At 35.3% G+C, this 14,124-nt stretch overlaps 1 protein-coding gene across 5 annotated transcripts in view; it reads left to right on the top strand.

The window, feature by feature from the left end:
• SPAG16 (sperm associated antigen 16) overlaps nucleotides 1–14,124 on the top strand; it is a 952,656-nt gene that overhangs the window by 694,625 nt on the left and 243,907 nt on the right. Inside the window, exon 16 of one of the 5 annotated variants that reach the window (XM_073879060.1) lies at nucleotides 5,002–5,107. The exons of the other annotated variants lie outside the window; for them this stretch is intronic. Coding sequence (XP_073735161.1) covers nucleotides 5,002–5,006 — 5 coding nt within the window. The 3' untranslated portion in view covers nucleotides 5,007–5,107. Of the gene's footprint in view, nucleotides 1–5,001; nucleotides 5,108–14,124 lie in introns of those variants that run through there. 5 annotated transcript variants of the gene reach the window in all.

The following is a 14,124-nucleotide window of genomic DNA, read 5'->3' as shown; positions in this document are numbered from 1 at the left end:
TTATAGATACATACATATATTGGTATTTGTAAAGGAATAAGTGTTCCTTTCTCATTAAACTGAGTGCATCCTGGTAATATAATGCTACATATTTTTGTGAATATTTGCTATCTAAATAATATCTCTCACTTGGCATATTCAAATGCCATTTGTTTTACCATTCAAAAATTTATGACTATTTCAGAAAATGTTAAATGGGATTGTGTAGTGAAAGTAATAAAAATGAAATGTAAGAGTTTATACATAAACTTGTCCACATCTCTCATTTCATCATGTTTTTATGTAGTTTAGCAATATTTTTCCCTCCTTTGTAAAAGATAATTCCAGTACATTTGCAAAAAAGTCACATCCCTAGAAAATGCAGGAGCTGAAGTTTAAGCCAGCTGGGGACTTTCCAGTAGGAAGCTTATCAGTATCACATCATCAAAATGGGCAAGGTTTCTCACCATTTGGAGACAATCCTAAATACTCTCCATAAGCAGAACCACAATATAAATGCTAAAATAGAACAAATGACCCTACTGGAAAATATAAAAAGCATCAGATCTGTCTGAAATTTTTCAAACATAATAAAATAACCTCAAAATCTTTGCTTCACATTGGATTTATCCATTTCTTTTAGTAAAAGCTACAGTTCATTGTTCTGTATTTAAAAAACAGATTGTGGTTAATTTCTTCTGATGAAAGTGGTGTAGCCTAATGGAGAAAGAACTCATATGGAAGTTAGAAGCCCTGGTTTTGAATTTTCTCTCCACTCCTTACTAGCTGAATGGTGTTGGTGAGATTTAATATTTCTGAGCCTCAGTTTCCTTGTAAGTGAAATATTAAAAACCTATTGGGACTTCCACTTCAAGCCAAGATGGAGTAACAAGGAACAGATTACCTTACCACCTGAAACAACTAAAATATATGAAACAATGGTTTTCAGACATGGAATATTGAGCAGTGAAAGAGAATAATACCTGAGAGAGGGAAAGTAAATAAGATGAACCCTATGCCTGCCCCCAGAATACTCATGGACCAATAGAAACCAAAGTGAAACCTGGCAGTCTTTCAGAGTTGAGGAAACAGAGTGGGCAGTTGAGGGAGGCCAAGCCAGCTCAACTCTGCAGCACAGAGAGAGGGTTCTGGAGATTTGCAGAAGATCCCCTCCAGTCTTTAGCTAAGTAAGGATCAATACCTGACAGACTAAGGTCAGGGGAACATCTATCTAAATACTTAACAGGAAAAATCCAGAGATCATCCAAGGCTAGGAATCATTTGTATATCCACCAAACAAACTGGAACAACCTTGCAATTCAGAAGAACAGTAGGTAGAGCAGAGATTGGCGACCTCCTGCCCATGGGCCAGATTGACCTGTATTTATATACAGTTTTAATGGAACACAGCCACACCCACTTATTTACATATTGTCTAAGGCCGCTTCCGCACTACCAGATCATAGTTGAGTATTTGCAACAGAGACCATATGGCCTAGGAAGCCTAAGATATTTAATATATAGTCCTTTACAGAAAAAAAATTGCTGTATGAGAGTGATTAGAAGGGTATGACCTCAGTAGTGAGGCCACATCAGCCCACACCTCTGGTTCTAGTCCCTTCGCCAATGTTTTTGAACCCTCTGAGTTAGCTCATATAAAGACCTGTTTAGTCTTCTCTAAACTCAGTGAAATTGTTTCAGTTGTCCCTTTTTTAAAGATGAGAAAACTGGGACATAAAGAAGTTAAGAACAAGCCCAGTGACACCTAGCTGATCAAATGTGGCATCAGAGTTAATATCTTGCAAGTCTAATTCCTGAAACTAAAATTTAAACTTTATATTATTCTGACTTTCCTTTTACTAATAATATTCAGTTTCATACTGATATATGACATTGTTAGAGAAATGATTCATTTGCTATGAATATTGAAATAATTCCAGTGATGACCACTTAGCAGTGTTTGACTCAAAGCTGACTAAGGCACAGAATCCTGTCACTGGTTGTCAATTTGTGGTCTCTGAAAGAAAAACCACCACCACCACCACCACCACCACCACCACAACAGGAATCTCCCCAGAAAAACAACCTAGTAGTAATAACCTAATAATAATCTGCCAGGTTCCTGATGTGTCTTCTGCACAAGGGGGTATTTTAAGTGCCTGTATCTTCCTAATGGGTACTAGAACTCCAAACCCACACTTCAATATAAATTCTTTTCAGAGAATCAGGCAGGGCTTGATTATGGGAGCACCTGCAGGACCTCTCTTTCTGCCATTTATTTAAATCCTGGCCTGATTAGAAACTGAAATAAGAATGGAAGAAAACAAGCTAGCTTGTTTTATCTCTAAGACACATGGCAGAGTTAACCTAAGTTGTTCCTCCTAAGAGCAAGCCCATTCTACCACATAATTTTCCCAGTAAAGAAAGCCACAAGGAGAGAGGATAAATTATGAGAGAAGAGGTGACCAGATGACCCTACTCAATTATTTATAATCCCATTATTTTCTCTCCTGCTTGCGTGGCTCTATTGTGTATACAAATCCATTTTGTGCATAAGTAGAATATGGACCTCTCTGATACTGGAGAAAAGAACTGGGAGAACTGAGGAAATCGATTATGTATCTCCCTTGGAGACCCAAGTGGATGATTAATGCCTGGAATGAAGTATACTATACTCTAGGAACTGGGCAAGGTGCTTGTTCTTTTAATCATCACAATACTATGAGTTTGGTTCCATTTCTCCTATTTTAAAGGGTTTTGAGAGCTTTATTTACCCATACCTATTAATAAATATACATGTTTGTACAGTCTTGTGAAAACCCAAATTGCATTTCATTCAATCTTTAGCTCTAGGAAATTGTAAATAAAAAATTTAGAGATTCATAGAGACTGGTTATACTTTATCTGTAGGGGAAAAAAAAGACATCTATTTTTTTCTTTTTTTTAATGCTATTTCCTATATTAGAAGCAATTTTATTTACCCTATAGCAAGTATGGAAAATAACATGCTAATAAGTGGGAACACCTTGAAAACTTTAATTAAAGGCATATTGACAAAGATATATTAATTCATGGATAGCATTCATAGTTGTACAAATTGTTATGGCCATGAACTTGTTCCAATTGGTCTACCATCTACTCTGATTGGTGGCAATGCCATAGAAGTTGCTAAATTTAGATTATCATCCCCAAAATGGACCATAAATTCTGAGAACTAAAATGCATTTGAATTACATAAATTACAACAGATTAATATAAATAAATGTTAGTGACTTTTTCAAAATATACTAGAATTTATATGTATTACAAAGTCTTGTTCTTTCAGATTGTGTTTGAAAGGTTGTATAATCTAATGACAACTCCATTGCACAAACTGCAAAGCCTCCCTAATGGAATTGTACCCACAGTTTTAAAAATAATGTTTTCATATCACCAATACTCACCAATAACTGAATATGGATTGATTTTTAGAAACATCTAGAAATTATTGTCATCTTAAGAGTCAGAAAAGAGCATTTGAGTGAAGCACAAGATGAGGCTCTAAAAAAATCATCTATGATTTGTAACCCGAAATTGAGCAGGACACTTAATCTCTGTTGACTTCAACTTTTGCCATCTCTAAAATGAGAGGTTTGGGTAGGCGACTTAATCAACTAGGTTTATAGCCAAAGTTTCACATTGTATTTCCTTGTATTCATTAGCACATGGTGTCGTGAGATAAAAATAATATTCTAAACTAAAACTTAAATGCATTTTATACTACTTAAAACTTGAAAATAAAATATCCAAATATAAATGAAATATTCCACTCTCCTTTGATCCAAAAGGGAAATATAATTTGAAGTCAAGATTATTTAAAAATTGAGCCTCAAATTTAAATGAAAGCTGTATTTCTCAGCAATACAAAACTTTTATTCTTGCACTCCCAGCAATACATTTGGTCTCTGTAGCAATAGGAATTTTGGCAAAAAATGCCTAAGTCCCAACATTTTAATAAATTAATGACTTGACCAAACTCTTCTTACAAGACTATGTAAGGTAATAAGAATCTGGCCCGTTCTGGTTAAATCAGAGCAGAACATAATTAATCGTACCAATTACAGCATTATATAGGTGCAATCAGCAACTGCAATTGCTCGGATACAAAAAAGTCATATTTGTGTTGTTAATTTCTTAATTTTGTGCAGTATTTTTAAAATAAGAATAGTTATAATTATTGCTTAGCTCTCTGGTATAGTTGACTACATAGAAGTATAAATGTAACATTATAGGCATGTCAAAAAGGCACTTGGAAATGTTTTCCTATGTAAACAAAATGTCTCCTTGGAAGTTGTTACAAAGCTTATATACATAATTATATACAAAGAATTTAAATCTGGCACATGTCCAAATAATGACAAATTCTTAATCAGTATCATCATATTTAATGATTTGTTTTGTAGTATTAATGTAAGAAGCATTTTTCAAACAGATTTATAGTAGTTATATACATATTACAATTAATGTGCTAATGCCTCATTATTTTTCAATACATTTAAGAAATCAAAAAGATTTGTATCTGTGTAGCAAGTATGAGAAATTAGTTGCATGAAAAGCTGTATCTTAATATCATCTAGGCAGTTATATATCCCAATGCCTATAATTAGCTATGCCTGTATGTTTGCAGATATAATAAAAATCACATGTATATGCTAGCATAGATCATTTTGAAATATGACTAATGACATTTTTACACATATATTAACCAAGAAAAATGTATTTGTATGAAGAAATAAAGCATAATCAGCCTTTGAATTTTTCTAAGGGTCACACAATTATAGTATTAAGAGGAATGTGTTATTTTAATCTAATAGCATATAATAGTGATTAGATTTTAAATGAAACAGTTAAAATTTGCAATCTACACATATTTAATGGCCCAAAGTCAAGTAGCCCAAGAATTTGTCTTCTTTTTAATAGGCTGTGTATACAAAATTGAATAGATAATCATCTTTAATCTGCCAAACTGATACTTTTTAATAGGATAATCCTTTAAGAGAAGTTGCCGTTCAACAGATGTGCAAATCAACCCAGAACAAATAGCATGCTACTCTTGGAGATGGAGCTGCACAGTTGGTACTTGTGATAACTCGCAGTTATATTTATCTAAAATTGAATTTTGAACAATATTCAAATATGATTTACTCAAATCTGATTGACCTTAGAAGTATTTTTTCTCACTTGTAATATGAGGAGTATAAATTAAAATTGTTTAAATTCATTTTCATGCAGCATCCTTTACTATGTACTCTTCCCCACCAAAAGAAAAAAAAAATTTAAAGGAAGATATAGTGTAGTACTGGTATTAAGAAAATCAGTACTCTGTTAATATTTTGAAATAATGCGTTTGATAAACACCTTGGAATAATAGATATGCATTTCAAGCCATGCTTTCTACTATCCAAGTATTTCATCATTCCCTCTCTTGTACTTTTGTTGGTCTAATGGTAGATATTATCTTAGGGCAGTTGACAAATATTTAGCGTAAGCCTACCAAGTGCCAGACGCTGTTCTATATTCTGGGATTTGTGAAAATAGGGAAGATTGTATTTACAAAACTGAAGCAACGGACATGAATCTGCAGGTCATAACTGGGAGTGCTGAAAACTCTAAGTCAAACTCTTCCTCGCACAATATGCTACATGTGCCATCAGAGTGTTACTGATAAAGAATAGTATCCTGTAGGTGTGTATGGAACTGGAGAAAAAAGGCAGTCCCTCCTATAATGTTAACGATATAATTATCCACCTATGTTCTCATGGACTCGGCTTAATTTGAAGTTTTGATTACTGCTTCTTCCTTTTGCTATGCCTCCCCTAATGTTTGATTTGTTCCTTCATCCATGCTGCATTAGGATCCATTCACCCCTATCAGAATTTAACTGTGACAATGAATACTTTTGCTCCTTCTGCCTTTCTTCCACTTTTGTCTATGTCCTTCATTTTTTTTCCTCTTCCTCTTGTTTTTCTCCCTTCTCTTCATTCATTTGATCCTCTCTTTTCTTTATCTTCTTCTTCCTCAAGTACCAAGAGCAGAGGTAATCAAACTTTTCAGTGTAAAATAATTATCATCAGAGTCCATTATTTTTCTCCTTTCATGTCCCCTCCCTACTGTCACTCTCCCCCACCTTCCATGGAAGTTTTTAAATGTCTTTGATATGTTTCCTTAGATTTATAGGTTATCTTTGAAGAATATGTAGAAATATTTTGTGACTATACATATCTATGACTTCTAAAGACTATATTTTGTTATACATTCCATTCAATCTCTTGCTTTTTTATTCTATGCTATGTTCTTAAGTTTTATTCATATTAATATATGTCTATCAGGTTTATTAGTTCTGTCTACTGGATACTATTCTATTTTATTCATCTTATCGTTTTATTTGTCCATGGTACTAGTGATGGGCACCTAAGTTCCTATAACTTCTGCTACTTCAATGTATGCTGTACTAAATATCTTCCTACATATCCTGGTGGTGGGCTTCCGTGAGAGTTTCTCTAGAGGGGACTTGCTATGCCACGGAGTGTACCTTAATTTCATAAGCACTGCCACACTGCTCTTCAGAATCACTCCGCTAGTCTACTGTCCTTCAAAAAATCTCATTATCAACATTTAGTAGTACTATGGACTGATTTGTGTCATCCTTCCCCCCCACCCTCCACTGCTAAATTAATAATGTTGAAGCCCTAACCCCAAATGTGACCGTATTTGGAGGCAGGACTTTTAGGAGGTTAGTTAAGGTTAAATGAGGTCCTAAGAGTGGTGCCATGATCCAGTAGGACTGGTGGTCTATAAGAAGAGGCGTGCACATACACAAGGAAGGGCTATGTGAGCACTCAGGGAGAAAGCATCTATAAGCCAGGAAGAAAGCTTTCACTGGAACCTGACCATGCTAGTACCCTAATCTTGGGCTTCCAGCCTCCTGAACTGTGAGAAAATCAATTTCTGTTGTTAAACTACCCAGTCTATAGTATTTTTTTATGGTGGCCCAAACAGACTAAGGCAGGAAGTTATTCGATTTTCTAATTCTGCCAGTATAGAAGGTACTGTATACATTGCGTTTTCCTAACTACTAGTGACATTGAACATCTTTTTACACATTTTTCAGTCTTTCAGGCTTCCTCATCTGTGAATTAATTGCCCTTGCCCATTTTTTCAATTGAGTTTACTTTCTCTGGGGACCTATGATTTTGTAGTAATTACCTGTATATTAATTTACTGTTAGTTTTAACTGTAGATTTCTCCCCGAGAGTTTGCTGATTTCATCTGTGGTATCTTTTATTGAATTAAAATCTTTAAATTTCATGGAATCAAAACAATTTTCTTTTTATCTTAGTAATTTTTCTTCTTTTGGGAGATTACTTAAGAATATTTTCCCCACTGCTAGGTCACAAAACTATTCTCCTGCATCTTCCTCTTTCTGTCCTTACATTTACATTTCGGGGCTTTGATTCAAGGTGCAAAGAGGTGTTATCAGCCAGTGTCTCCTGCAATAATAACAAACAAATGAAAAATAAACCCAGGATCTTCCAAAGGATTTGCTTTTTGCTCATTTACAGAGAGTTTCGGGTAACTCAGCCCGATGCATTTTTCCTGGGCTCAGCTGAACTCCATGTATGTGCTCACTCTGGACCTCAAGCCCTCTGTGGGACATATAATCCTCAAACAGTAAGCACAGCAGGAAATAAAACCAAATAATGCAATCACTTTTAAATCTTCTTTCGGATATGACGAATATCATCTGCTTAATATCCTATTGTCCATAGTATGATCATAGCAAGTTATAAGCTAAGCCCAAAGCCACTTAGATGGGGCATATACTAATACTACAGAGTTTAAAGAACATGTCTCATGTTATTGGCTAGGAATTTTAAATCCCATTACAAGAAAGAAGCAAGTAGTTGGGAACAATAATTCAATGGCCATAGTGAGAGACTCAAAGTAATTTTTCTATCCAGTAAGACAGTTTTCCTAATACCAGCAACTATACAATTTAAACCTTACCTCACTGTTCCTTGATATTACTTCTATCATATATCAACCTCATATGGATAAATAGGCAAAATCTTTTTTCTAATCTTTTGGTAACATTATTTTTGAGCTAGTACAATTCTGTTTTTATTACTGGATGTTCTAGTATTAATATATGAATGTGAAACCACTCTCTTTTCTTTTTCAAAAGCATTTAGTGGACTTCCTGTTTCCTGGGATTTTTGAGTTATCCTTTTCAAAATTTCAAATTGTATTAAATTATATTAGAGAACGTGGCTCACTTTAGTTGATCTTCTGTGGCCTCTAGTATGGACAATTTTTCCTATGTTCCTTGTGTAATCAAAAAGAATCCATCTATGTGTATCTTTTTGGAGTTCAAACATTTTTATGGAACTCTTAGTTTGAGCTTATTTACTGGTTATTTAAATCATTTATGACATTTCTTATATATTGACTACTTGAGCTCTCAGTTTCTGAGATGAGTATGTTAAAATCTTTAACCACAAGTGTTAATTAATTTATCCTTGTAATTCTTTCAGTTTTTGCTGCATATATTTTGAGGCTATATTTTTTAGATACATATGTTCATAATCACTATATCTTATTGATCTTGTTTTCCTTTTATCAGTGTATAACACCACTTTCATGGTGATTTTTCCTTAAGTTCCATTTTGTCTCACAATAAAAACTGGTACCCTCTTCTTTTGGGTGGGGAGGGATCATATTCCCTCATAATCTTTCTCTCTGTACTTTAATGTTTTGTATCTTTTTGTGGGAATTTTTTATTTGTTTTTATTTTTTAACTTTTTTGCTTTTTTTTTCAATCTGACTTGTGTATCTTTGGAATGATGAGTTTAATCTACTTATTATAGTGATATTTTTTTGACATCAATATGCTTGCATAGAAAATGCTTATATTGGGGCGCCTGGGTGGCTCAGTTGGTTAAGCGTCTGCCTTCGGCTCAGGTCATGATCTCAGGGTCCTGGGATCGAGTCCCACATCGGGCTCCCTGCTCAAGGAGGAGCCTGCTTCCCCCTCTGCTTGCCACTCCCCCTGCTTGAGCTTCCTCTCCCTACTAAATAAATAAAATCTTTGAAAAAAAATGCTTATATTAGTCAGGAGTATCCAGAGAAACAAACTCAATAAGGGTGTGTGTATGTGTGTGTTTGTGTGTGCAGCTTGTGTCCAAAGTCAGTATGAAGGCAGATTCCTTTTTTTCTCAGGGACCCTAGTCTTTGTTTCTTAAAATATTCCCCTGATTGGATGAGGCCTTCCCACATTATGGAGTGTTATCTGCTTTACTGAAAGTCTACTGATCTAAATATTGACCACATATAAAAATACCATCATAGTAACCTTTAGACTGGTGTTTAAAAAACACCAGATAAAAAACTGGGTACCATGGGTACCGTGGCCTAGCCAAGTTGACACATAAGATTAACCATCACAATGCCTTTCTGATACCTGTCTGGCCCTTGTCTCTTTTGATGATCTTAATTCTTTCAAGAAATATTTATTTTCCCCTATTCTAGATGCTGAGAACTGAGCGATGAATATAATATATACTCATAAATTATATATACTTATATATATATTTCTGCTCTCATGGAACTTTCTTTCTACTTGGGGGGAAGGCTCAGAAGGAGACATGATAAATAACTAATAGAATCAACACCAACATATGTGCCAAATGGCGATAAGTACTATAAAAAATTAAGATGAGAGTGGAGAGTGATGAGGTGGACTATTACTTGAGAGAAGATATTCAGAGATGATTAGACTTGAAGGAATTAAGAAAATAGATTAGGTGGTTATAAAGAGGAAGAAGATTCCAGGCAGAAAGAACAGCAGTACAGTCTCTACATCAGAACCATATTTTCTGTGTGTGAGGTCATGTGAAGAGAAATATGAGGTCTGAGTTAGAGTGTTAGCCGTGGATGGTCTTGGAGGTTATGGTATAAACTCTGATCTTTATTTTTAAAAAAGATTATTATAATAAATTATCTTAATTTTTTAAATGCATGCACATTAGATAGAGTATAGATTAATTAAAGTTTTGCCAAAAGAGAATAACACATGAAAATTAAACGAGCCAATATAGGGGAAACAGTCAACAAAACCAAAAGATAACTGACAGAATGGGAGAAGATATTTGCAAATGACATGTCAGATAAAGGGCTAGTATCCAAAATCTATACAGAACTTATCAAATTCTATACCCAAAGGACAAATAATCCAATCAAAAAATGGGTAGAAGACATGAACAGACACTTCTGCAAAGAAGACATCCAAATGACCAACAGACACATGAAAAAGTGCTCAACATCACTCAGCATCAGGGAAATACAAATGAAAACCTCAATGAGATACCACCTCACACCAGTCAGAATGGCTAAAATTAACACGTCAGGAAACGACAGATGTTGGCAAGGATGCAGAGAAAGGGGAACCCTCCCACACTGTTGGTGGGAATGCAAGCTGGTGCAACCACTCTGGAAAACAGTATGGAGGTTCCTCAAAAAGTTGAAAATAGAGCTACCCTATGACCCAGCAATTGCACCACTGGGTATTTACCCCAAAGATACAAATGTAGTGATCTGAAGGGGCACGTGCACCCCAATGTTTATAACAGCAATGTCCACAACAGCCAAACTATGGAAAGAGCCTAAATATCCATCGACAGATGAATGCATAAAGAAGATGTGATATATATATACATATATATATATATACACACACACACACACACACACATACATATACACACACACACACACAACAGAATATTATGCAGCCATCAAAGTGTGGGAAGGATAGGGTGACTGGGTGGTGAAACTTGGGGAGGGTATGTGCTATGGTGAGCGCTGTGAATTGTGTAAAATTGATGAATCACAGACCTGTCCCTGTCCCCCTGAAACAAATGATACATTATGTTAATTAAAAAAAAGGAAAAAAAAAGAGCCAATATAGGGGCACCTGGTTGGCTCAGTCAGTTAAGCATCTGACTCCTGCTTTCGGCTCAAGCCATGATCTCAGAGTCATGAGATTGAGCCCCACATTGGGTTCTGTGCTCACTGTAGAGTCTGCTTATCCCTCTTCCTCTGCTCCCCTAACCTTCTCTCTTAAATAAATTAATTAATTAATTAAATATATTTTTAAAAAGAGCCAATATATTTGATCAAGTTAAAGAATAATCAGTAAATCAGTTTACTATTAATTATGGGTGATTAAATCACAGCAAAATTATGATCCTTATTTATGTCTAAAGACAGAGTGAGATGTAAGTCACAGACTCAATTATATAAAATATTACAGAAATCTAAATGTTGCAGACATTGCTAATAGGCAGCAACTAATGACATTATGATCATGGGCAATTTGATAAACTATTGTTACCTTTGCAACACTTTCTTCCTTAAAAAGCAGGAATGACATTTATATGAGCATTGCTGAATGTTCTGTTGAGGAAGAGATAGTTCATGGTCTTGTTACACTCCACTTTCATATCAATAGAAAATTTACTCATTACTGCTATGAAAACATATACAGAGACATTTTGACATCAATAACATTTAGAGGTGCTTAACTTTTACTACTATCAGACTAACAACAATATTTTGTGATTAATTTGGTTTGGTTTGTTTTTCAGAATCTCCTTGAAGATATTTGCTTCTCTGTAAGCTTACATGGGGAAAGTGTTTTCATTGTAGGGTAAAAATTATATCAGTGAGAATTTTGGAGTATTTTGGTATGCATTCTGGAACAATGAAGCAATGGGAAACTGCTCAGAGACCTCATCTCAACATAAGAGGCCTATTAGAATAATATCCTATATTTGTATGATACTTCATCAATCTTAATATCATTCATTTCACCAGCATACCTTCTAATGCTTAGTACTATGGGTTTTTCATGAGCAAAAATGACTTTTCTTTTAAAATATTTTACTTTGTTCATCTGCCATAGTTGACCTCCAGCTTGTTTTGAGACATTTGAATTCAGTTATATTTCTAGATTTGTCACCTCCATTCTGCCTAGACCCAAAATATCCTGTAACTTTTCTGTTTTGTTTTTTTTTTTCCTTCCTGAAGTTGTAAATCCAATTAAACATTGCTACTTGTAACAAAGGCTCATCCCAGCTTTGGAGTTTAGAACAACTAGTTGATTATACTGTGATGATATTGTGTTGACAGTAGTACTCAACAGCCTCATCATGTCTCACTTAACCAGATTAAAATATTGCTCTGCTATTATCAGTAATAAAGGTAGAAGTTGTGTTAACAAAGCCATATTTTTTTAAAGATTTTGTTTATTTATTTGACACACACAGAGAGAGAGAGCACAAGCAGGGGGATCAGCAGAGGGATAGGGAGAAGCAAACTCCCCGCTGAGCAGGGAGCCCGATGCGGGGTTCGATCCCAGGACCCTGGGATCATGACTGAGCCGAGGGCAGACGCTTAATGACTGAGCCACCCAGGTGCCCAAACAAAGCCATATTTGCTACAATTCAAAGTCAATTAGATTTCTCATGTGATGAAATTGTTAGATTCTCATTTTCAGTGTGAATGAAAAAGAGAACATTGTTCATACTAATTATAAAATAATAGTCAAAAATAATTCAAAAGGGCATCTGTGAACAGCAACCATGAAAAGATAAGAACTAAAAACAATTTGAAAATAAGCTTGAGCTTAAACGTGAGCTTAAGACTTGCTTAAATAGCTCATACAATGGAATACCATGTGACCATTAAAATGTCATAAATGTGTATGTAATGAAGTACAAAGGTAGATTTTCATGATGCTATTGAGGATTAAAATAGTGACAAAACAGAGTATAGGACATGATTTCACAAATAGTATCCAGACAGATGATTGATAGATAGATAGATAGATAGATAGATAGATAGATAGATAGATGATAGGGGCAGGTCATTCTCCATTGGCTCTGTCCCTCCACTCATTCATTCTGTGCTCTTCTGTGCCAGCCTTTATTCCCCTGGGAAAGCTGACTTGCCCATTGACTTATATTTGGAATTGACCAATGAGAGGCACTGACAGAAGAGGCAAGGGTAGGAGGAGAGATTGGAACATTTATTCCTTCTGATCCCACTTTAGGTACATTTGTGATGATGGCTGCATTGTTGGCAGCTATAGCCCCTATCAGGCAGCCCTACTTCCAGGGCTCCAGTTCTTAGCCAGGTACCACTTAGGTCATTTCCACCCTTTGCCCTTTCAAGCCTTGTGTAGTTGATCACTTTCTACTGCTCCTAATTTATGTGTTTATTTCCTTAATTTTTTCCTCTATTTTTCCCCTTCTGTAAATAGTCCATTAATAAGTTTTTTAATATTCCCATCTGGATATGGGTTCTGTGTTTCCTGCCAGGACCCTGACTAATACAAATGTACATGAAAAACCTGGCATTATAGCCATCAAAATGTGTATAGGCATTTTCTGTGAGGTGTTTACCCTATTTTCTAAATTTTCTAAAGTAAATACATAATATTTTTGCAATATAAAAAAGGCAGAATAAAATATCCTTATACATGAGAGAGAAAAAAAATAACAAGCAAATAAATAACAGTGATAGGAAACAATGAAGAACTGGTATCCTTTAAACTCCTTATTGTAGTTTGCTAGATTAAGCCTAATGATTTTCCTACATCCTACACAGCTTTTCCCGAAATGAGCCAAAAAGAAAAGAGAGGGAGGGCAAGTAAAGATGATTCATCTGAAGCCAAGTTAAAGATGGAATTAATACTTATGAGAGGTTAACACTTAATCCCCTAGCCTTCACTTTTGCATGAAGAAAGAGACCTAGAATATTCATAGCCCCTCTTTATTCCATCTCTGCCCTCTATCCTGTGCAAGGGGTGGCTTGCTTAACTGGAGTTCAGAAGGAACTGAACAAGCCCCAATGAATAATTTCTCCAGCAGCCGTCTCCTTGGAAAAGTCCATCCTCTGACTACACAGTTCTTTCATCTATGGCTGCCAGCAGACTACTCTACTAGCAGAAGCCTGAGTTGTTGCGACTCTGTCAATAACTGGGTAGGCTCTAGTAATTGTAGGAACTAGTAGGACACTGATGAGGCTGCATATTCATGTCATATA

This window comes from Callorhinus ursinus, unplaced genomic scaffold (genome assembly GCF_003265705.2).
Source record: "Callorhinus ursinus isolate GAN/ISIS: 27379988/994484 unplaced genomic scaffold, GSC_fseal_2.0 scaffold2, whole genome shotgun sequence".
NCBI classification, from domain to species: Eukaryota; Metazoa; Chordata; class Mammalia; order Carnivora; family Otariidae; genus Callorhinus; species Callorhinus ursinus.
This window is presented reverse-complemented; position numbering and strand designations above follow the sequence as displayed.